This window comes from Pempheris klunzingeri, chromosome 8 (genome assembly GCF_042242105.1).
Source record: "Pempheris klunzingeri isolate RE-2024b chromosome 8, fPemKlu1.hap1, whole genome shotgun sequence".
NCBI lineage: Eukaryota > Metazoa > Chordata > Actinopteri > Acropomatiformes > Pempheridae > Pempheris > Pempheris klunzingeri.
In genome coordinates, this window is record NC_092019.1 from 6,653,334 (window position 1) to 6,676,131 (window position 22,798).

Below are 22,798 nucleotides of genomic sequence, written 5' to 3' on the forward strand. Positions count from 1 at the left end.
GTCTGGGAGCTGTGCTGCTGTTGTATCTCCAAAATCTGATAAATTAAGCCTTAAGTGATGTCACTTGAGTCAGCCGTTGGTTGGGGCTGAAGATTACAAATGAAACTGAAAAAATCTGATGGTGTCATGTTAGTAAGAAGTGAGGGTTACATTAGCAGCAGCTAGCATAACACACCCAAATCTCTGAGCAAACTGTCTGTTATCATGTTGTATTGTGGGTAATGGAGGCACCAGGTTTTGACAAGAGACAATATCTCTTCAATATCTCCAACTATACTGCTGGAGTGCTCTTTTCAGCAAAATTACAACGCAAGATCTGCACATATAACTGTGTATTGTTATAGTGTGGTGTCAGTACTTTTGAGTGAAGGATAAATGATGCACCACTGCAGCCAACACTGATTTCCCCCTTAAACTTCTCCAATTGTTTGATCTGAATACTTCTTGAAGTGTAAAGAAACTAAAGAACAGACCCACATCCTGTTTGACCCACATCTGATCAGCCCCCACTTTGGAGGTTCCAATACACTGCAGTGTGTTTACTGCACATCTGTAAAGAGGACGTTTTGTTGAACAGAAGCATTATAATCGCCATGTGGCAGGATTGATTGAATTTGAGTGCATTTACTCCACATGTGAGTGCAGCTACATCCCCAGTGTTCCCACTTCACTGGACTTGGAGAATAAAGGTGCTGCAGATGTTGATCCTCGCATGGCTCCAAATGGAAACGCATAAAACACTATTGTAGAGAGCAGCGGAACTAATTCCTTCACAGAGCGCATAGAGTCCCATTGAGTGAGGCCGGGCTGCAGCCTGCTGCACACCAGCACACCTCCCGACTGCTCCGCTGCTGAATAGACCCCTGACTTCACCCAATTCAGCCTTTAGTTAGATCGCTTGGTCTGGTCCCGCCCATATGTGAACAGCTTTTGTCACAAGTGGAAAAAAAGGACTTTTTCTCCCTCCCTCCCTCCCTCTCCTCTCTCTCCTCTCTCTCCCTCCCTCCCTTCCTCCCTCCTCAGCATCAAGTGCAGCCTGAGCGCAGCGTCCCGGCTGCGACTTTCTCTCAGCCTCTTTGAAGAAGCAATGAGGAGAAGGGATCCGTCGCCCTGCTGATACCAGGACGCGTTGGGATGCAGTAACACTCCGCTTGTTTTCTAGTGGGATCATATTTGTGTATTTCTCGGGAAAACAAACAATACATTGCGGATTTGGCATATCCATCAATCGGATGCAAGCAGGTAGGAAGCCTTTGGCATTTCGCAAAGTTATTGGGACCTCTTGATGGGACCAGGGCGCTAATATGTTCTTTCTTTGTTTGTTTTTTGAATAGTTCATTTCATATATTCATGTTTTCATTTTGTAATCGATTTCTTTATGTTTCGATTGTTTCTTCTGTCCATTGTGGGTGCGTTTTTTTTTTTTCCTAATGGATTTAATCGGATTTTGTAGAGTTTTGCACAATATTCCTCATTCTTTCTATATCATAACGCACTGTGACTATTATTACTTTTGTATTATTACAATGACGTTACATCGGAAATATTTTTAGACACTTTCATAGTTTGTTTTAGAATAAATACGCACATTGTCTCTCTTCTCTCCACATACAGTCGCTATGCTGTAACAGATGTGGAATTACAGATGTGCTTTACATTTCATTGAATATTTAATTCAAATGGGTGTTTCTTTGCATTACAATACTACAGGAACAGTTATTTGTTATTTTTGATTGAGAAAATAGACACTGTTTAGACTTTTAGTAAAGCATTTGAAGTGGACCTAAATAAGACATTTTGTCATTGTTAGTGTATATTTGTCTGTTTGTTCTGTGTAACACTGTTGTGTGTGTGTGAAGTTGTGAAAATAGGTCAAAATGAATGAAATCACCCCCTTTAATAAAACTTGGTGTTGAACCAGACAATAGGTGGAGGGAGGCTCTCTGGACAGCTGCGCCATAGCGCCATCCTTTGGTCACTTTGTCTCCTGGGGGCCTCTAGCAGCCCCAGTGACTCCCACCACTGAGGGATGGAGAGGGCACAGCTCCTTGTTCAGCTGACTGCAGTGGAAAATAGTTCAAATGAGTGCCTTCTACGACCAAGAGCCATCATGGCAGCGTATCAGTTTCCACTCTATGCTGAATAATTGCAGGCTTTCTTCTGAATTTGTGTTATGTCTGAGTCTGGTGGTGGGAGTGTGAGGTTGAGCAGAAACTTAGGGTCATTTTTGTATTCTCATTTATTTAGACTGTTTAACAGCTCTTGCGGGCTTGTATTTTATTACAGTCTGTTTGGGGCTGGTTAGATGTTGGCCACTGGGTATGTTTTATTGGACACTGTGTAGTTAACTTAAGCCAAACAGTCTCCTTTGCAGTTGGATGACAATGCACTTACTGACAAACCTGGAAAGACAAGGGGATTCTTTGCAGTTTCAACTTTAAAAAAAAGGAGGAGGATTTGGGCTGCAGTGGATGATGAAGCACTGACATGATCCACAGGCGATGCTGTACATTCTCCCTCTCAGCTGAGTCTCCTGGGAGCTTTGCCAAACTACGTCTAATTTTCATGCTGCACTAACATCTAATTGAAAGGGAATGTGTGTCTATGGGCCCCCTGGCCAATCTACACTGTTCCCCTAAAAGGCTGTCCTCCAGCTGTATACCTCAGATTTCAGCATGTCTGTCACACACCATTTACACCCCTCAAACAGCCAGAATGAATGCAATCACTGTGGCTTTTCACTCAGGACTTCTGTTTGAAATTAACTGTTGGATTTGCACTCATGCTGCAATGCTCCTCAGTCAATGGCATCCAAATGATTTTCTCTCCTTGTGCTTGGACTGGCTTGTGTGACCTCATCACCACAGCCATGCTGACAAAATGAAGCTCTCCCACCACGTAGTTAAGTGATGGTCTGCTGAATCTATTAAAATGTACCCAAATTGTAATTTTCTTTATAAAGTTATCAGGATTATTGGCAACATCACGCTCATACAGTAGAAGCATGAACCAGCAGACTGTCTGCAGCCTGCGTAGTCTGCGTGTTTGATGTCATCTGTATGCATGGACAAGGAGTGGAGTGGAGCTAAGGAAACCAGATATGGTCATTACTGGAGGAGAAGGTTAACCATTGTGGCAAACCTCCAAGCCACTGTCTCAGCCCATTCAGAGGATCAGGGTTCATCCTCTGCTGCTCGCTGCCCGCAGCCTCCAGCACAACTCAAAGGACATAAATCTTGTCTGAACCACAGAGCTAATGTATCAACTCTAAAGAAAATATTTCAAAACTATTTCATACTGAGTGCTGTTTCTTCATACACATAATAGCACCAATCGATTTCTGCAAACCTCTGCAAGCAAAGCATTTTGAGGAACTGGGTTTTTTTTTTAAATTAACTTTCCTGAGTGTGATGTACTGCCACAGACTGCTAAGCTCCCCTTGAGATACTCTAAAGCTCTGTAACAGTTGGATGTCTGATGTTGTGGGCTACACTGCCTCTCAGTGGCTGTGAATGGATCTGTGTTTTTTTTTTCTGGACCGGTTGGCCTCAACACAAGACCCTCTCAGTTTTGGGGAATCTGTGTTGTCCCACATGTTCATCAGTGTCACAAACCAAATCAATAGCTTTTCTGTGTTATAATGATGAAAAATCTAGGTGGTTGCTGAATTAATAACCTTTTACTGAACAGAAGGAAAGAGTTTAAACAAGCAAAGACTGAAGTGAAAACAGCCTGAAGCAGCGTCAGAATATTACAATGATATGTTATGAAAACTGTTTGAATGGTGATGTGATTGCTCAGTAATGTCATCGACTTAACATTCTTACAATAGCAATGCTGACATGCAGATGTTTAACAAGTATAATGTTGCTCATTTGCATAACATTTGCTAATGAGCACAAAACTCAAAGTACAGCTGACGCATTAGTTTTGCAGGTATTTGGTCGTAAACCAAAGCATTGGACAGACTGAAATTTTATTTGTACAAATGCCAGCCTCATGTTGGCATTTTAGGAAATGTCAGAGGATTACCAAAGTTATTAGGGTTCATCTTCTGGGAACCATGCATGTTTTGTACCAAATTTTTGTGGCAATCCATGCAGTAGATTTGGAGATATTTCACTGGATAAGTGAAAACTTTGACTTTGACTGGAGGTGCTAGATAGAAAGTCAGGGGTTAAGACAATAAGATGCATCCTCTAGACACCATGGATGTCCGTACCAAATGTTATCGCAGTCCATTCAATAGTTGTCCAGACATCTCACTAAAGAAGGAAAAATGTAAACCTCATGTAGGTGTTAAAGGGAGAAGTCAGGGGATAAGAAAACTAGTAGGATTTATTGTCTGGAGAATATGAATGTACAATGGCAATCCATCCAATAGTTGTTGCAAGTGTCTGTAAGTCTTCCTCTTTCCTCTTTACATTTCAGAGCCAGGCCCAACTTAACAATGGGCCCCATACCCCTGTGTGTCCTTCTCCCGGTGACGGTGCTGGCTGTGGTGGTGGCTGTAGCTGCTGAGGAGAATGCAGGCGGCGACGAGTATACCTGGCCACAGTGGAAGGTGCCTCTGGTAAGGAAAAGACGCACTGTGCCTCTCAGCACTCCAGACTTCTCAGCTCGTGCTCAGACAGAGCTGAGTGGGACCTGTGGGATTGAGTGTCAGCGTCGCCTCCCCGCAACTTCCCTAGACGACCTGGAGCAATTCCTGTCCTATGAGACGGTTTATGAGAATGGCACACGTACGTATACCTCAGTTTCTGTGCAGGGCCTCAATGAGGTGACTGCCTGGTCCGCAAACATCTCATCTAGCTCCCGCCACAAACGAGAGGTGTACGGCACAGATACCCGCTTCACCATCTCTGATAAGCAGTTCTCTACCAAATATCCCTTCTCCACCTCTGTGAAGATCTCCACAGGATGCTCTGGCGTTCTCGTGTCACCTAAACATGTGCTGACTGCTGCTCACTGTATCCATGATGGGAAGGAATATCTAGATGGGGTGCAGAAGCTGCGTGTTGGTATTCTGAAGGAGAAGTCCAGGCGAGGGAGAGGAGGCAAAGGGAAAGGAGGGCGAGGAAAGGGGAAAAGGAGAAAGGGAGACAAGGGTAAAGAGGAAGTGGAGGAAAAGGAAGAGAATGGTGGGAAAGTGGACCGTAAGGGAAAAGGGAAAGGTAGAAAGAGCCGGAGTCGGCGAAGTGCAGAATCGGAGAAGCCTTCATTTAGGTGGACCAGGGTCAAGCAGACCCAGGTGCCTAAGGGCTGGTTCAAGGGTGTATCTGATGGACTGGCTGCGGATTATGACTACGCCGTTCTGGAATTGAAGAAGGCCCCAAAGGTCAAGCACATGGATCTGGGTGTCATCCCCTCACTCAAGAAGCTCCCTGCCGGAAGGATCCACTTCTCTGGCTTTGATGACGACCGCCCTGGCAACCTGGTTTACCGATTCTGCTCCATCTCTGAGGAGTCCAATGATTTGTTGTACCAATACTGCGATGCAAAACCTGGCTCCAGCGGCTCTGGGATCTACATCCGCCTTAAAGAGCCTGGCAAGAAGAAGTGGAAGAGGAAGATCATTGGGGTTTTCTCCGGTCACCAGTGGGTGGATGTAAACGGGGACGGGACGCAGCAGGATTACAACGTGGCGGTGAGGATAACACCTCTTAAGTATGCCCAGATCTGCTACTGGGTCCACGGAGACTCCAGTGAGTGCCAGGTAGCCTAAGACAACACAACCATCACCCCTTTGCCACCTCTACACAAGGGACACCCTACCTACTGTCACCCCCACCTGTCATCACCAACCAGGGGCCCGACGACTGCCTCTCCTCCTCTTGCTTCCCTGTTACCTCCTGTGCCTCCCAGTGGCTTCTGCTACACTGATCTACACACACACACACATACACACACACACACACACAACAACAACATGCCATACATACTCAGTGTTGACAACAACAGGAACTCGTCAGCGCATCAAGAGAACTGTGGCTCTTCGGCTTTTCTAATTTATTTGTTAAAAAAAACAACTGAGAAAAAAAATTGTATTGTATGTATTTACAGATCATTCAGATCTAAAGTTCTGATTTCTATTTTTACTCTTTTCTTTTTTAAGATTCGGTCTTTTTGAATACATTGTTGGAAAGCGTGTATATTTAGATGCTTGTGAGCAAAGCGCTGGTACATTCATCTTATATTCCAATTGGGTTTTGTATGGAGAGACTTTTCAAATGTTTTCCACCACTGTAAAGAAGAGTGCGTGCATTGGCTTTGACAAAAGAATCAGGAGAAATTAATGTAAGTTTTGTTTTACAAATGAACTATATAGAGATAACTGTTTTTATAAGCATTTTAATTGAATGTTCAGGTGTTTTGCATTGTGTAAATCTAGAACTTTGAGTTTGTTTTTTACAACTACCTTTTAAAAAAGACTATTTTTCTGTCTAAATAGAGAAAGGCTCCTTATGGACCCTGGATAGAAGATTTTTCTGATTTGTCTCACCATCTTTTCTCTGTTCTTGCAACGCAGTGAAATATGGTTTCATTGTTGTGCACATAATCATATCATTGCTTATCCAGAAGACGTGGTGCTAATTTATGGAATTGTAAACTTTTTTTTGGGGGGGGGGTATGTACTTCTCAGAATATATTTTGATAGCCTAGTACTGTAACTATGTATTTAATGAGAGGCTACATATTTGGGTTTTGTTAAGATGGGACTGAACCATTTAGCAAATTACTTGAGCTTTTGAGATTTCTCTAATTCTAAGGATTAAATGAGATTACAAACGCAATTTGTTATATAATAACGAATTTAAATCTGGGATGCAATATTTTTTACTTTTCATGTTGTTTATGTTCCAAAAATAGTGTCTTTTTGAATACCAAATACCTGAAATTAATGATGCAGATTGAAGACTACCAACCATTAAACCAAGATTACTACTTGTGTGTGTGTGTTTGTGATGAGAATCCTGAAAAGAAAAGACTCGTGGATTTGTGGATAACAATTGTTGTGAGACGACTACCAGTAACAGTTACTGTACTATTTAATCAGTTGTTTAAAGTACTATCTCAATCATAACTAATGCACCACAAGTCAAAACTCTGAGCAGTATGGCAGGATTATTTTGCTCAGTGGTCCCAGAGCAAAATTTTGTTTTTTTGTCTTTTGACTACCAACCGCTGTGCGTTGTGTATATACCCTCTTGCCTCCATATTACCATTAAAGCTGCACTTATCAATATATTTCTATATTAACAATCGATTAAATGACTATGGATTTGGAATGGATATGGAATCACAGTGAATTATCTCCCAACTCTGCAGTTCCCCCTCAGTTCTATGGAGATTTATAGCACTTGTTTTGGTTTTCTGGCCCACATCTTCACTGCATTGGTTGAGTTTCTCTATTCTCATCAGCATCATTTTCATTTAGTTTGTGTCACGTCATTTTCAGTGAAAAAGCTGAGTAGTAACAAAGTTAGCAGCTAGCTGGTGAACATAGTGGAGAATTTGAATTTAACACAACTGTGTTAAGGACTATTTACCAATGAATTAATAACCAAGAATTATTCATGTGTAAAATTAAGTGTTAGAACAGATTTTGAAAGAGGGCTCTGCTATAGATAAACATGCAGAATTTCCATTAGTCTATATTGTAATGTAGTGGTGCAAATTCCCTAACAAATGCATTGATTGATTGATAAAATAAGCAAAAACCAAATGACACACAATGAACCTGGGGCTTCTGTAGCCCCTGAAGGTTTGGCTCTCAGGAAATTTGCCCACTTTAACAACATAATATTGATGTGGTATGACATTAATTTATCAAATAGTCCTTCAAACTGACATTTCTGAAGAAAAGCAAATTCCGCATGGGCAGTTCAATCCATCATTGAATTTATTGCACCTCAAAGGGCTTACATGCACTGGGGAGGGTCATCGAAAAATAAAAGAAATTTACAACTAAACAAAAATACAATTTTAATAATTCAGTCATGAAAAATGTTAATAATCTCCCATTATTTTTTCTGAATCACATCAGATTCTCACAACCGATTGCTTATTCAGTCCACTGAAATGACAACACACAGAGTAAGCTTTGCATTAGTTTGGTTTACAACACAGGACTGGGGCCTCTGGCACAAACAGCTGTCCAAACGCATATCAACACATTGATTCCATTGTAAGTCTGCGGCATTAGAGGAGCTTTGTGTTAAGACGCTTTTGGGGAACAAAATCCTGGCTACATGGACAGCAGCCTTCTGTGGATTTCCACACTATAAACAAATAAATATGTGCAGTTCGACTGACAACGTGCCACAGGTCAGCAATGACTGAATGAATAATTTGAACAAAATTCATATTCAGACAGCAATCAAACGTGATTTTTTTTCTGTCAGATCTCAGTGTTTCCGCACTTCCAGATGACCTTCATTAATTTGCTGTAATAAATGATCGTAATAACCTTGTCAAAGCAAGAGTGCTTGCATTTGGTCTAACAGCCAGTGCAGGTTGCAGCAGGTTAGTATCGAGGAACTTAAAGGTACCCTGTTGAGCTTTAGACTAGAAATAGCTAGCATCACTATTAAGCAATGTTTTGATGAGCGGGCCCAAGTTTAGTTTGTAAACAATTTAGGTTTTAAAGTTTTCAAAATAAATCAGCTTTCCGAATGTTTTATGAAGTAAATGCAATCAACACATTTGCTGGGCCTCAAGGATACACACAAAGCTTATTTGGTGAGAAACAGTGAATGTAAACGGTGTATTGTACCTGACAGGGCGTCTTTAATTATGCTCCTGATTCTGACTTTTGTGATGGGATTTTTCTAGTGACAGCTAAAGTACTTCAGTCCTTCCTGCTGAGTTTTGTATGGCAATGGAACATCTTACTTTAAATACAAAAATAACCATACTGACCTGGTCATAGTTATAATGAAAGCACAGGCAACAGACATACACATGGGTAGTGTCAAAACCACAGGAAGACACTACACAGTTATATTGAGGGGAGGTTTGAGTTTACCTCTGTCGCAAATTACTAAAGCATTTTCTCAGGATGTTAGTTGCAAGATATGTTCTTCAACAGCAATGCCAGCAAATATCATCAGCAGACTGGAGGATTATTCTAAAGAAACAGAACATGTAAACAACATTGGAAAAAAAGACAAAAAAGTGAACATAGAAAAATAATCCACAAGTAAAAAAAAGAAACATACAAACAGAAAGGATCACTTCCTGGTCTGGTATTATTCAGACGCCCACTGAAGTTCTTTCTTAATATACAGTATAGTAATCATATAGCGGTATTCATATTTGTTTCCAAATACTTTCAAAAGATGACGGGAAATAGAAGGATACTCACACAACTTCTTACAATTTCATGTCAGATTCACATTTATATTTCTCTTCAACAGACATACAGAAAAGAGACAAAATCTTCGCCAGAGAAATCTATGTACATCAAAGAAGACCCTTCTGTAAACAACACACAACATGTTTCTCTGAAAATCTACTGGGGCTCCATTTACTCCCATCCGATCGGAGAGGGACAAAGAAGAGCTCCTCCCCCTTTATAAGGAGGCGGGGACAAATGGGGGTGGGTGGAGCTTAGGACACCAAAGCACATCCATCATTCAACTCAACACTAGAAATAAATCTAAACACATACGCCTTCACTTTCTCTCACTTAGTTTTGTGGACTTTTTTTTTGTCAGGGTTTTAAAGTGATTTTGTTTAGACAAAAGATTAGTACACCTACATAAGCACACGCTTGTATTTTTTTTTTTTCTCATATATATATGTAGAATCCGCTATGCTTCACTTTCACAGTTTGTGCTACGACATCACACAGGAGAAGGATGGGATGTTGATGGGCGGGGTGGAGAAACAAGGCTCTTATAAGTTGGAGTAGCTGAACATCGCTGGCATCCTGAGATGTTGACAGACACCAGGTAAAAGGTGAGAGGGCCCTGCTCCAGAGAAGAAAGCAGCTGGAAGGCAGGAAACGGAAAGCAGTTTAACATAAGACTCACATGGTTCTTGTGGATCTTGATTAAAACTATACAAAAGGTCTCAGTTAAGACAGTGATTTCGTTTTTGTCCTTTTTTCCATGAATGCTGATGCTGTGTTTAAACAATGTGACCACTTGATTGCAAAGTGATGATTTTGATAAATAAGAGGTTCAACCACTCTATACACACCCCAAACAGTCCTTTAAATACCACTGATGAGTAACTAATGAACCACCAAAATGAGACTGTAATGAGTGTGTACTGAGGTGCACTTGTTACTAAAACTATTGTTTTATTTTATCATTACCTCAAAATCACTGAACATATTTTTTGTGCTATTGAAAAAGAAGCTACATACAGAAGTAGGAAGCTCACATTTATTCACTATTTTAAGTTATTTGAAAGACAAGCACAGATGGTATAAATTTCGCAACTGCAGAAAGCAGCGACAGCTCCCACCTGCGGCATTATAAGAAGTCCTTGAGGTCGAGTTCTGCCAAAGGGTCCTTGGGCTTCTTGGGGCTCTGGCTTGCAGGTCCTGGAGAAAGCTGAGAAAATAGGGAAAACAGAACTTCATATGTTGACCAGATATTAGGAATTAGACAAACATATCTAAATCTTTTTAGGATGGCATGGATTATATATTGATGAATGAAACTATAATGGCTTTACTGAGTGTATGGGCAAACGGCCTTATAGGCCACTGAAGGCTTTTCTATGTGTGGCTTGTTACCGGTGCTCCTGGTGCAGCAGCTCCGGGTGCAGCTCCACCTGCCCCAGTGAAGGTGGGTCTCATCATGGGCTGTCCCATCATAGGCTGCCCCATCATGGGTTGCATCATGGGCGCTCCGGGCCCTCCTGCAGGAGGCTTAAAAGACAGGGTCAACTCAGCAGAGTGGGATTTCTGAAGGCTATGCAGATTAATCAGAATCTGCCTTTGAAATAATCTGGACATTGTAGATTTGTAATCTACATACATGCCGTTTTTCTGAGCTGCTGATTAAAAAGCTCATGACGATTCACAGCAAAACTATAAATAAATTCACGGTGAATTAAATAAAACTCACCATGCCAAAGCCAGGCTGTGCAGCCATTGGTGGCACCATGGCTGCACCAGGTGGAGCAGCTCCTGGTGCCCCAGGAGCTCCAGGTGCAGCACCGGCCTAGAGAGACGAGAAGAAGCAGTAAAATCAGAAAAATGTGGAAATCCTAAAACATGGAATTTTTGCTATTGTTATGTTTATATGCTGTCTTCAGCCAAATTGTGTGATCTCATGGGGGGTGTACTTTAGTGGTTTCCTCACCATGGGGGCTCCTGGTGTACCCCAGCTTGTGGGAGCTACCTTTGGCATCCAGTTGGCACCTCCTGTCAGCTTCTTCTCACTCTGTGGGTCCCTGAAGGAGACCAAACACAGGATAAACCCCAGGCTCTACTGTGCAATTTGTGACATTGTACTGCCAATGCCTGGAGTGGCATCTGCAGGAAGTTATCTCTATTGTATGATTAAATTTTTTTTTATATCAGAAACTCCTCAGATCTCATTTACTTTTTCATTCCAGCTCCTTTGGAACTATGCAAACATGTTCAGGCCTACAGAAGCATCATGCATTCCTAGGAAACACATACTTACTTTTTCTTTACTCCAAGATCTGAGCAGAAGGAAAAAGAACAAGTTAAATCTCTGTTTAAGTGTTTATCACAAGCAGAAATGACTGAGCTCCAGACTAAAAAGCTGCAGTCTACCTCCAATCAGGTTGGCCAGTGATGAGTCCAGGTCTCCTCCGATGGTTTTGGTGGGAGGCGGGGTGGCCGCTGCCATGCCTGCGGCGGGAGTTCCCATGCTTCCTGCTGTGCTTCCAGTAGTGCTGCCCCCAGTGCTCTGGGGCGTTACTGCTGGCATCAGCAAGTCGCCTAATCCATCAAACACTTGGGGAGAAGGTGGGAATGGCGGGACATCAGAGAAACAACACAGATTACAAACCTGCAAATCCCTAATCTGGCTGTAACATGGACAGAGGGCAGATGTGAGACAGGACGGTACTGTGGAGGGGACAATCCAGCAGCGACAGCATCAGTAGTCAGCTGTGCGTCACATGCACGATGTAGGACTGGACTGTAAATACATTGGAGCATTCAAAAGGATATAGGTACAGCAAATGCACTTGCTTGGCTAGTAGCTCTGCAAGTTATATCTCAGGGACTTCAGCACTGGCTGATTTTGGACTAAAGCACTGAGCCAGGTGCCATCAAGGCCAAAGAGTTTACAGGTTTTCATTCCAACTAACTACCACAGAAGCATTGTGTTGCTGAGAGTTGGCGGAGGGTGTTTTCACTAAGGCATTGGCCCCTAACCTAACCTAACCTAACCTTTTTATGATGATCCTCACAGCCTCAAATAAGATCAATATAAGATCAATAATCATTCATTATGCCTCTTGTCATGTTTCAAATGTGTTAACTTGAATTGATTTTAAACTGGATGATATTCAACACTATTAATTACACTATACAACCCCTGGGATTGGCAGAAGCTGGACATTTCAATCATTTTTCATAAATACATTATTTTGAACTAACTATTTTAATCATGTATCCAAAACTCCAAAACTGCCATAGGATTATGGATAATTTACCAATGTGATCAGTTCTTTGAGGATCTTTACAGAGCCTAATTAGCAAGCCTCAGACAGTGTAACATGTAGAAATATGTACAGGTTTCATGCTTTAACTATCTGTAAACACATTTAAGGTAAATCATTTATGGTTGAGAACTCGGCAGTAACAAAAGAATACGAGTTTTCAGCACAATGTGATGCTATTTAATGGGCCACGTGGAAAAATATGTCATTTAAAAGGTGCTGTTGTAGTGCTCAAGGATTGGAATGAAAACCTGCAGACTCTGATGCAGACTAAGGGCAAATTAAGACACAAACATAAACAATAATATAGTAGGTCTTGTCTCATGCAGGAGACAATCAGGGGTCATATTGTAACATGCAAAGAGGCAGAAGGGGAGATTTGTCCAAACTGCACATGCTGCGTTGCACTGCGAGGTGGAACTCACCAATTACAGATTAGAAGAAGCAAGCAATGACCCAGCAGAGTAGAGGGGGTGTATATAAGGGGCATTAAAATGGAGCAGAGGAGAAAGTGTGGTGGAAAGAAAGAAAGAAAGAAAGAAAGTTTGCACATAGGGGGTGGAGGAGGTGGAGAAAGCACAGCATTTGTGAAAGTGTGAGAAGTACAAGAGAGGAGATCTGAGAAAAAGAAAATCATTGCGAGAGACGCAGCAGAAATAAGGAGGACAGTGACAGCAGCACATGTCAGTGTGTCGTTCATGCACTAGTTAAGCTCTCAGCAGGAAGAGATAACTCAGATAGATAGTTCAGTTGTAATGAACCAGAGCAGATTAATGCACAACAAGCAGAAGACCTGTGCAAATATGAACTTTTTTTTAAAATTCTCTAATATTTCACATTGAACGAAGCATAACAATGAGGCAAACAACTAAAACGCAACCAAAACTGTAAAATAAATCTTCTGCAACATATTATGAGCCACTTACTTGAAGCATCGAAGCCACCAGAGGGCGTCGCTGTGGTAGTTGCACTTTCTGGTCCTGCTGCTCCTGTAGCTGGTACTATTGGTGCTGCTGCGACTGCTGCAGGTACAGGTGGTGTTGGAGAAGTAAGGGAACCCAGCGCGTCAAAGCCTGACTCCAGCAGGTCGTTCTGCACTGGAGCTGAGGCCAGAGCTGGAGCCAAGGCTGGAGCCAGAGTTGGGGCAGCAGTGGGAGCCAGGGTGGGGGACATCAGGCCTGGGGGAGGATTACAGAGGACTGTAACTGCAATTTCATATGTTGTATGATCAGACATTTAATATAATAACCGACACAACAGACAGCACATGAGACATCTTAAGAGAAAAATGAAATTTTGTTTTTCTGTGTAGGAAAGGTGGATCACTGCAGCAGCTGGTGGCAGTACTCAGCACTGAGAAGTAGAATATGTGACGTATATGATATGCATTATAGCATCTAAGCTGCATGCATGAGTGTGTTGTGTGAGTTAAAAACTGTGATATCCTTATTCATGAACTATTGGCCACACAACAGAAACAGAAATTAAATTGGCGCCAGGAGGTTGCGGCTTACAGACATTTTACAGACATTTCCAAATGAGTCCAAAGCCATTTTAGAACTGCTGTAATAACATTAAGCCAGTCCTGCCAACTCTGTGTCATTACTCATTTGACAAATGCATCTCCATCATTGCTTACTGCATAATTTCTTAATCAGCATAAAACATTTCCATCAGCCTTTTGCCAGTATAATTTTTTTGGAAGACTGCAGATGTCTTATCAAAGATAATCCTGTCACTTCAGCTTTTCCAATTTGACTGGAATTTCAATAAAAATTATTGAGGGTAATCACAAAAAGATACGGTCAGAGGAGTCTCACCTCCCAGAAGGTCATCTCCAGGCCCTCCAGGAGCAGAGCTCTGCGGCTCCTCCACGGAACTGCTGAAGGAGTCTGCATGGCCGTCCAGTTATCCACAATGCAGCATGGAGGGCAGAAAGGGGTGAGAGGTCAGCCCTGGACCACACAGCGAGGGGTAGGAGACAAGATTATCTTCATAAAGCAAAACTATAACTGACATGAAGATAGAACGTGAACAATCGCCAAATTAAACAAAGACAAAAAGAAAGGTCATATCATGTTGAAGCCTTTTTAGGAACCTACCTACTTACCTGGAGACATATTATATGCTCAGATCTATTTATATTGAACAGTATAATAACTGCAAAAAAACATTTCATTCCTACACATTCCTTTATTTGCCCTGGAGTACGTAGCTAAGAGTCTACAGCCACTAGCAGCTTTATGAAGCTGCCAGCTTGCTAATATACTTACTATGACAATGCTAGCATGCTGATGTTTAGCAGGTATAATGTTTATGATGTTCATAACTGTAATGCTGTGGTTTTAATGGCTTGATTACAAACGCATTACATCCGTAAACTGGTTTAGTAGGAAAATCACATCCAAAGAATATGATGTGGCATACAGATCAAAAAGTTTCAGGTGAAAAAGAAATAGCAATAGAGAATATTTATCAATCTATTGCTGAATTCCATCCAACAATCTCACTGAAATGATATAGAAATATCAGCAGTATTTCTGCACATAATTCCAATATAAAGTCATGAGGAGTGAATGCAAATCAATGAATTAAAAACAAGGCAAGATAAATGCCTGTGCAGGGAGCTGCGGGATTGAATATCTGTAGCAAATGTCACTGTGATCCAGTGGTTGTCAAGATATTGCACTAAAGGCCAACAAAGCCATCCTCATGATGGATTTAAGGATTCATCCCCCGGGATCCATGAATGTCTGGACCAAGTTTGCCATCCATCTAGTTCATGTTGAGTTATTTTGGTCTGGACCAAAGAGGTGGACCGACTGACCGAGAGACAGACAGACGTTGCTGTACCATTGCTGAAAACCGCAAGAAAAGATTAACACCTTTTGTTTTTACCACAGAAGGTGGGAGAAGTATTCAGCACGGCATAAAACTGACTTTTAAACTATAATTGAAAATTAAAAGTATAAAACAGTATAAACAGAGACATACAAACACACAGTGTGATAATTATTTATGGAAATTAAATGGTGGCTACTACTGTCTTTTCTGTAGCTATGAAGTATCCACAGTCTGATCCAGACACTATTATAATTAGTAATGCACCTACAACCTACAAGTATTTCTAGACAATCATTGATACGAACAGAAATGAGGATGATAAAGACACCCAGAAGAAAGAAATGTATAATTATAGAACACACAGAGAACAGTTAAAATTTACATGCAGCATATGTCGCTGTAAAAAGAGGTGTGTGTGTGTTCTGAGGCACAGTACCCAGAAGGTCAATGACAGGTGCCGGCTCTGCTTTGGGTGGAGAGGAGGCCTCTGAGACGGGAGCTGCCTCGGGAGCAGCGACAGGAGCAGCAGCAGCAGGAGCTGGAGATGCAAATGAGTCTGAACAGAGAGACGGGCAGAGACAGGGGCAGGATGGGATTAAATTACTCTCAATTCAAAGTGACTACACTTATCAGTGACAGCTGCGTTACCAAGGGGAGAATGCTTTGTTCATCCACTGCTATTATGCCTTCCTCTAACAGCTAGCGGACATGCAGAGAGGAAGCAGGAGGAGGAAGCAGGCATCCCTGCATCTTAACTGTGTATCCACATCCTTGAAGTGTGCACCAATTTGAAGTACATGGCTGGTGTGCATGTGCATGCAGACACCGGCAGCATGCAAAAATCTGATACGTTGAGGCTGCACTCTTCATGAAAGAAGGAAGGGAAAACAGCGATGCCGTAGAGATATTGCAGCTTAACTCACCGGTCACGATGTCTCCAGCTGGAGCAGGCTCGGGCAAAGGAGAGGGCCCGCGTGAAACAGCAGGAAGGTCTAATTTACCAACGCAAGCGAGTGGCAGAATACGAGAAAGAAGAAAACCGTGGAGGCCAGGAAAGCAAAGAAAAGAATTAGCGTGGCAGGTAGAAAGACACAGCGTAGATAGAAAGCAGCCACAGGGACAATCCAAGACTTGAGGAGTGGGTTACATGCACAGTTCTCATACCACTATGGGGGACAAACCAAGACGTGTGGGCAAAAGAAACACAGTTGACAGAGAAGTGAACGCATGGAAACCAGAAGAGATGAAGAGGTTCCACACACAGAGAAATGGATATCAACTCCTGTACCTGAACCAAAAAGGTCTACGCTAGGAGTGGTAGCAGCTTTGGATTCTGTGGTAGGGCTTTGCTCAGGCATAGAATCAAACATATCTAAGAACAAGGACACACAATCATATGTACATTCAGATTTCAAGTCCAGTGCATACAGAATGATGAGTTAAGAAGAGAGATGAGGGAAAGCAGAGAGAGCAGACATTTAGATTATTTAAGCTGCTGTGTATCTGCTCAGTGCAATGCAAAATGAAACAGTGCAAAAGTTAAAGGGTACATTGCCAAATGTCAGAATGACGATTTCCCTGTTTGCATCAGATTATTATGATTATACGACCAGAAATGACTGTAGACTTGTCCGGTGATACGTGCCAGCATGCTCACAGTGACTGAGCTAACATAATGATATTTATTGAGTAATATTCACCAGGCCCATTTTAGTTTAGCCTGTTAGCATGGTAACATGTGCTTATTACCACTAACACAAACTACAGATGGGGCTGATGGGAATGCCGTTAGTTCTACAGATATTTGGGCACACAAAAAAGTACTGGACAAATTGAAATTTTGACCTAATGAGGGGGGAACGGTGAAAAGTCAGAGGAGTCAATCTGTGGGGAACATGAATGTCCGTACAAATTTTCTGGCAATACATCAAATAGTTGTGCAGACATTTCATGTTGAATCAAAGATGTCAACGAGGACATGGTGGGGCTAGATGAAAAATCGGGGGATCAGCACAGTCAGCAGGATACATCATTTGGAAACCACGAACATCTGTTCAAAATTTTGTGCTGATCACTCTTGTAGAAATCAAGCTATTTGACTGAATGAGGGAAGATTTTGACCTGCTGTTGGCACAAGAATGTGGAGTCAGTGGATCACTACAGTAAGTAGGATTAATCCTGTGGGAATGACGGTTGTCTGTATAAATTTCATGGCAATCCCTCCGTTACAATCTCTAGAGCCACACCACTTGCGTAGCCACCACAAGTTAAGCTCTATGCACACTTTTTTTTTTTTTATCATGCGCAGTTTCTTATAGACAATTTGGAGTCACCAATGTACCTCAACTGCGTGTCGTTTAGACTGTGGGGGCAAACAGGAGGGAAACCCATAGCATATATAAATTCTGACAATGAGCAATATTCCCTTTTAACTTAAGTGCATAAGCTACAATAAAGCATTCTCAGCTGTCAGTATCTAAACATCAGTCACAAGCATGAGAAGAAAACCCATTTCTTCCCTCTAAGTTTGGGCAGTCTGTTAGTAATAGGTTAATCATCAACACAAGTTGAACCACCTCTGGGAACATAACAAGATAACTGTCCATTTATGAGACATAGAGATCAAATTAACTCTGATTTTGGTCCCCAAACAATACATAGTTAATGGATTTATTTATAGACTAGCATACACAGTTGGCTTCAATGTGGATTTTTTTTAAATATTAAAATTTTGCAGAGGAGGTCAAGATGCTTGATTAACTTGATTAAATGATCTGTATCTGAGGGAAAGGCATCATGGAAAATAGAAAAAAATCTGAAATGTAGGGACTGGGCAGATTATTATCATTGCCACTACTGTCATCATCATCATCATCATCATCATCATCACTAGCAAGAGCAACACAGTCATCGTCATTATCAAAACCTACATTATCATCATCATCGTCATAATGCAGGGCAATGCAGTGAGAGGCATAATGAGAGCGAGAGGACTTTACCACCAAAGATATCTAGAGTAGGGGCGGCTGCAGACTCTGTGGTGGTGGTGTCGGTGGTGGTTGTGGTGGTGGTTGTGGAAGAAGGGGTGGGGGCAGCAGGGACAGCGATGGGGGCGACGATGGTCGGCGCCTCACTAGAGGTGGGAGGGGTGATGGCGGTGGCCCCCGTGTCGGTGGGCCTCATAGCAAACAGGTCCAGCTCTGGAGCAATGTCCGCACTCCCTTCCGTCGTAGCGAAGGGGTCTTCAGGAAGAGCAGCAGGGGGGGTGGTGTTGAGGGGTTAGGGGAGGTTATGATTAGAGAAGAAGGGAAGGGGTTGGTAGGTGGATGAGGGAAGGGGAAGGAGGGATCGGGGGTTTGTTAAAGCAACAAACACTGTAAAAAGCATATTTGAGAGGCAAGACGCCTCTGAAGCTCCAAATCAGGGTTAGTTACAAAGGAAGTAAACCAAGCACACGGTCACTCATTAACTTCAGAACTGCATCCACAAACTACAGCAGACAGTAACTAACGACTGGTGTAGAATAGCTTTTGGTTGAGTGGCCAAGTGGTCAATTAGTCTTTTAACTTGTGAAAACACCCAAATCATCCATGTGTCCCTGGTACGCTGTTGGTCAAGTGATGATGTTTGCACACGAGAGGTTTAGTGACGTTACGCTGCTAGCCTTGTATAAAATGGAGAAAACTATGATATGCTATTAAGAGTGAGGATTCTCCACATAATAAAAGTGATGAAATACCCAGTTTGACAATCTATGAAGACCCTGTTTCTTATTCAGTCTACTAAAATGACTTATCAAAAGCCAAATCTCTACCTGCATTGAGTGAATACTTGGAGACAAGACTGTGAAGTTGATGTTTACAAGGTTTTAGTTTACACATATTAGCATGCTAACATAAGCTACTTATCACAAAACACAAAGTATACCTGAGGCTGATGGAAATGCTATTACTTATGTAAATATTTCATCACAAAACAAATAATTGGACAAATTGAAATTTTCATCTGGTGATGTTTATGCATGAGGAGTCAGGGACTCACTAAAGTCAGTGGGATTCATCCTCTGGTGACAATGAATGTCTTTACAAATGTGTTTGGCAGAGATAAGCTTCCTCCTCGGCAGAGATGTAGGGGACACATGGATCATTTAAGAGCCCACATTTAGTCTCATCACTGAACAGCTAACTGACCACTGGGAAAAGATTTCAAAACCTGGTTTGTCCTTTTTACACCGATCAATACAGGAGGTGAAGTGTGGGCGCAGAATAAAGTTAATGCTGAAGCATGTTAAATGAACTGCAACTGTTTCTCTTATTGCTGTGGTTGGTATGCAACTGAATGCACAAATTAGATGTCACCATATTTCAAAAAACTAATTTTGGCACATGGATTGCTCCAATTAGTGTCCTGCTGCATATACAAGGCCAAAGAAATAAACTACATTGAGTTCTTTTAAAAACAAGAGAAAAAGAAAAAAGGACGACAATGACCAGTATCATCATCATCATCATCGTCGTCATCAGGCTGAATCACTGTTAGGGTGGTGGTATAGTATTCATACCATTCATTCTTTGACTACAGTATGGTTAATAGCAGGACTGCGCTTTTTACTGTAGTATTCACTCTGTGAATATTATGAGGAGAAGAACAGTCGAGATGAGGGAGGAGAGGATCCATGACTGGGGCATTAGAGCAGGATTTGGGGCGAGACAGTAGGCCCTGAGGGCACGTTTGCTCTACTGTCTCCTGTGGAAGCAGAAGCTGCTGTAATTTAATAAAAGCAACTCACACACACATTCGTACACACACACACACACACACACACACACACTTGCACAAAAAGCTGGTTTGTCACCCACCAGATCCACCAAATGCATCAGCAGCGGGACCCGCGGCCACGGCGGCAGGACCGTCTCCTGGGGAAGGTGCAAACGCATCTAGGGTATTGCAGACGAAAACAGCCGGAACGCAAACGCAAAACATAACACCCGGGCCAACACACCGACAGACACATGGATGTAAAGAACAAAAGATGAGTAAACATGGAATGGACAGGAAACAAAAATGAGAGGTCAGCATCAGGAAAAAGCAGAGAATACAAGAAATATGCAGCCCGGTTACTGCAGTGAATGATCTGACTGCAGTCACATGGTGAGTTTGGAAGGGCTGCATAATGCTGCATTCAGTGAGTGCACTACTTGTGCAGGTTTGTGAAATGAGGCAAGTTGTCACAAGTTACTTGTACTCTGTGACAAGAGGGAAAAATGTCAAGTTCAGGGATGGACGAGGCAAAGTCTCTCTTTGACGAAGAAACTCAATTGGCTCTTTTCAGCAGACGCTTCTCCAACAGTAGGGCTGAGGTTAATACTAAAAAACCAAACTAGCTTTTAATAAAATCAAGCTACTCATCATCTTGACATGTTTGTGAAATTGTTAGTAAGCGATTGGGGAGAAAATCATTAAGGGTGACGAACAAAAATAGAAAAAAGCAAATCCCCAAAATACAAGTCATAATGGCAGATTAATTACATTGCAGTGGGTTTATTGAGGCACACATGATTATGACAAAAAGATGAATGTTTAAAACACATTAGTGTCAAAACTCATTAGGGTTTTGTTGAAATTGCAAAGCTTTGAATAAACCCATAGAAAAGCAAGAGATCCACTATACTGAGTCATATTTTTGGGATGTGCCACAAATGATAACCGTTTTGCTCTGTGCTCAATGCAAAACAGAGTGTGTGAAAGCTTGACATTATGTCTGCATGTTAGTGTACATGGTTGCAACAACAACAGCAGGATGTAAAAACACTAGAAAAATGTGAGGATAGGAAACTGCTACATTTAAGTCACAGCACTAAGCACGTGATTTTCTATAGATACGATAAATAGCTGGCAAGCTTTGAAAAACACATTTAACAATCATTATAATCATTTTTCAGAAAATCGGATGTTTAGCTCTGTGATTCGAATGTAACGGTAATACATTCTGCTCACTCAAGTGTTATAATGTATATTTACATACTTATTTCTAGCAGGTTTCTACTTAGAACTTAAGTTGCATCGACCTTTAAATACATATGTCACATAAATGTGTAATCTGATGGAACAAAAGCCCGTAGACTTTCTGTAGTTATACTCGTGAATATATTAATAGTTGCAACACAAAGCTTAGGGAGTGACAATCAAATCTCAATCTTCTATATGCCAACTTTATGGATACGGGAACCTGTCAGTAAATTACTATATCAAGATGAGAGGGCTCATTGCAGACAAGCAGGCAGGCTGCCATGCTGTGTATCCTGCTCTACATCCTATCCTCAGACCAGACTGACCTCCGAAAAGGTCGATATCTGCGGCTGAGGCGGTGACGGGAGCTGAGACGGGCAGCGAGGCGGGTGCCGGTGCGGCTGCAGCGGCGGTGGTAGCAGCAGCGATTGTGGGCACAGAAGCTGCAGGGGCAGCATCAGCATCTGCATCTGCATCTGCATCAGCAGACTCTCCCTCCGACAGGAGAGCTTCAGAGGCCTCTTCAGGGGCAGCCGGAGATGCTACGCGGATAAACCCCATAATCCAAACACCACAACCCAGTCACAACCCCCAAAAGACAGAGATAGGAGAAAAAAGAAAATAGGAGGAAGACGGCAGTATCAAAGAGACTGAAAAATGAAAAAAGATAGGCTTAGCAGGAAATATTTGGGCGGTAAAGGTGAAACTGGCTTGATACAAAGACAAATGAGAACTTCAGGTAGAAAGCCAAGTTGCCTAAGGAGAAATCAAGTGCCTGCAGGAATTTCTCGCATTCAATTTGTAAAAGAGTGCTGTCAACAGAACACTCACCCTCAGCCAAGAGATCTGCACACCAGACAGACAGAGAAAGACACAGGTGGGAGAGAGTGAATAACAGCGTGAGCAGAGGATTTTTAACTATGGAGATGATCTGATGAAATTTAGGCATCTTTTATTTGCAAGCTGCCAACCTCATAGAGAACAAGCCAGAAAGAACAGACATGAGCCAATGGTAATGCACAATAGAGCTAATAGCTCCTTAATGTTATTTAGGCTTTGAAAGGCTACAGTTGGACTCCGGCCAAGTTCAGGGTACCAGTGGAGATAAACAGAGGGCATGCCAAAGAGCCGCAGCAGATTTATAATGGAAATGCACTGTACTTTAAATCACATTGTCCATTAGAAAACATCAAACAGGGTACTACTTCTTTATCATACTATAGGGAGTCAGTCTGAATGGACATTATACTTATATATAACTGCCAACAACTTTCCAAAGCATATCACA

The 22,798-nt window shown here is 42.0% G+C and overlaps 2 protein-coding genes across 2 annotated transcripts in view; one reads left to right on the forward strand and one right to left on the reverse strand.

Moving 5' to 3' along the window:
* Nucleotides 1-1,046: 1,046 nt before the first annotated feature.
* On the forward strand, nt 1,047-6,927 carry prss35 (serine protease 35). The gene is made up of 2 exons (XM_070835486.1): nt 1,047-1,242; nt 4,432-6,927. Exon 2 carries the CDS (start codon nt 4,451-4,453, stop codon nt 5,723-5,725), a length of 1,275 nt encoding a protein of 424 aa, XP_070691587.1. The 5' UTR covers nt 1,047-1,242; nt 4,432-4,450; the 3' UTR covers nt 5,726-6,927.
* A 2,891-nt stretch (nt 6,928-9,818) lies between these two features.
* Nucleotides 9,819-22,798, reverse strand: part of LOC139205035 (clathrin coat assembly protein AP180-like) — a 40,168-nt gene continuing 27,188 nt past the window's right edge. Inside the window, exons 13-28 of the mRNA XM_070835110.1 lie at nt 22,342-22,356; nt 21,837-22,052; nt 20,361-20,438; nt 18,501-18,743; nt 16,790-16,873; nt 16,425-16,493; nt 15,938-16,057; nt 14,478-14,549; nt 13,584-13,835; nt 11,762-11,944; nt 11,649-11,667; nt 11,322-11,412; nt 11,085-11,180; nt 10,751-10,885; nt 10,477-10,565; nt 9,819-9,995 (exon numbers count right to left, since the gene is read on the reverse strand). Coding sequence (XP_070691211.1) covers nt 10,485-10,565; nt 10,751-10,885; nt 11,085-11,180; nt 11,322-11,412; nt 11,649-11,667; nt 11,762-11,944; nt 13,584-13,835; nt 14,478-14,549; nt 15,938-16,057; nt 16,425-16,493; nt 16,790-16,873; nt 18,501-18,743; nt 20,361-20,438; nt 21,837-22,052; nt 22,342-22,356 — 1,754 coding nt within the window. The 3' untranslated portion in view covers nt 9,819-9,995; nt 10,477-10,484. The remainder of the gene's footprint in view (nt 9,996-10,476; nt 10,566-10,750; nt 10,886-11,084; nt 11,181-11,321; nt 11,413-11,648; nt 11,668-11,761; nt 11,945-13,583; nt 13,836-14,477; nt 14,550-15,937; nt 16,058-16,424; nt 16,494-16,789; nt 16,874-18,500; nt 18,744-20,360; nt 20,439-21,836; nt 22,053-22,341; nt 22,357-22,798) is intronic.

Bases quoted from the DNA above. Each gene is read 5' to 3' on its own strand.
- prss35 (XM_070835486.1), top strand. From the start codon at position 4,451: ATGGGCCCCATACCCCTGTGTGTCCTTCTCCCGGTGACGGTGCTGGCT.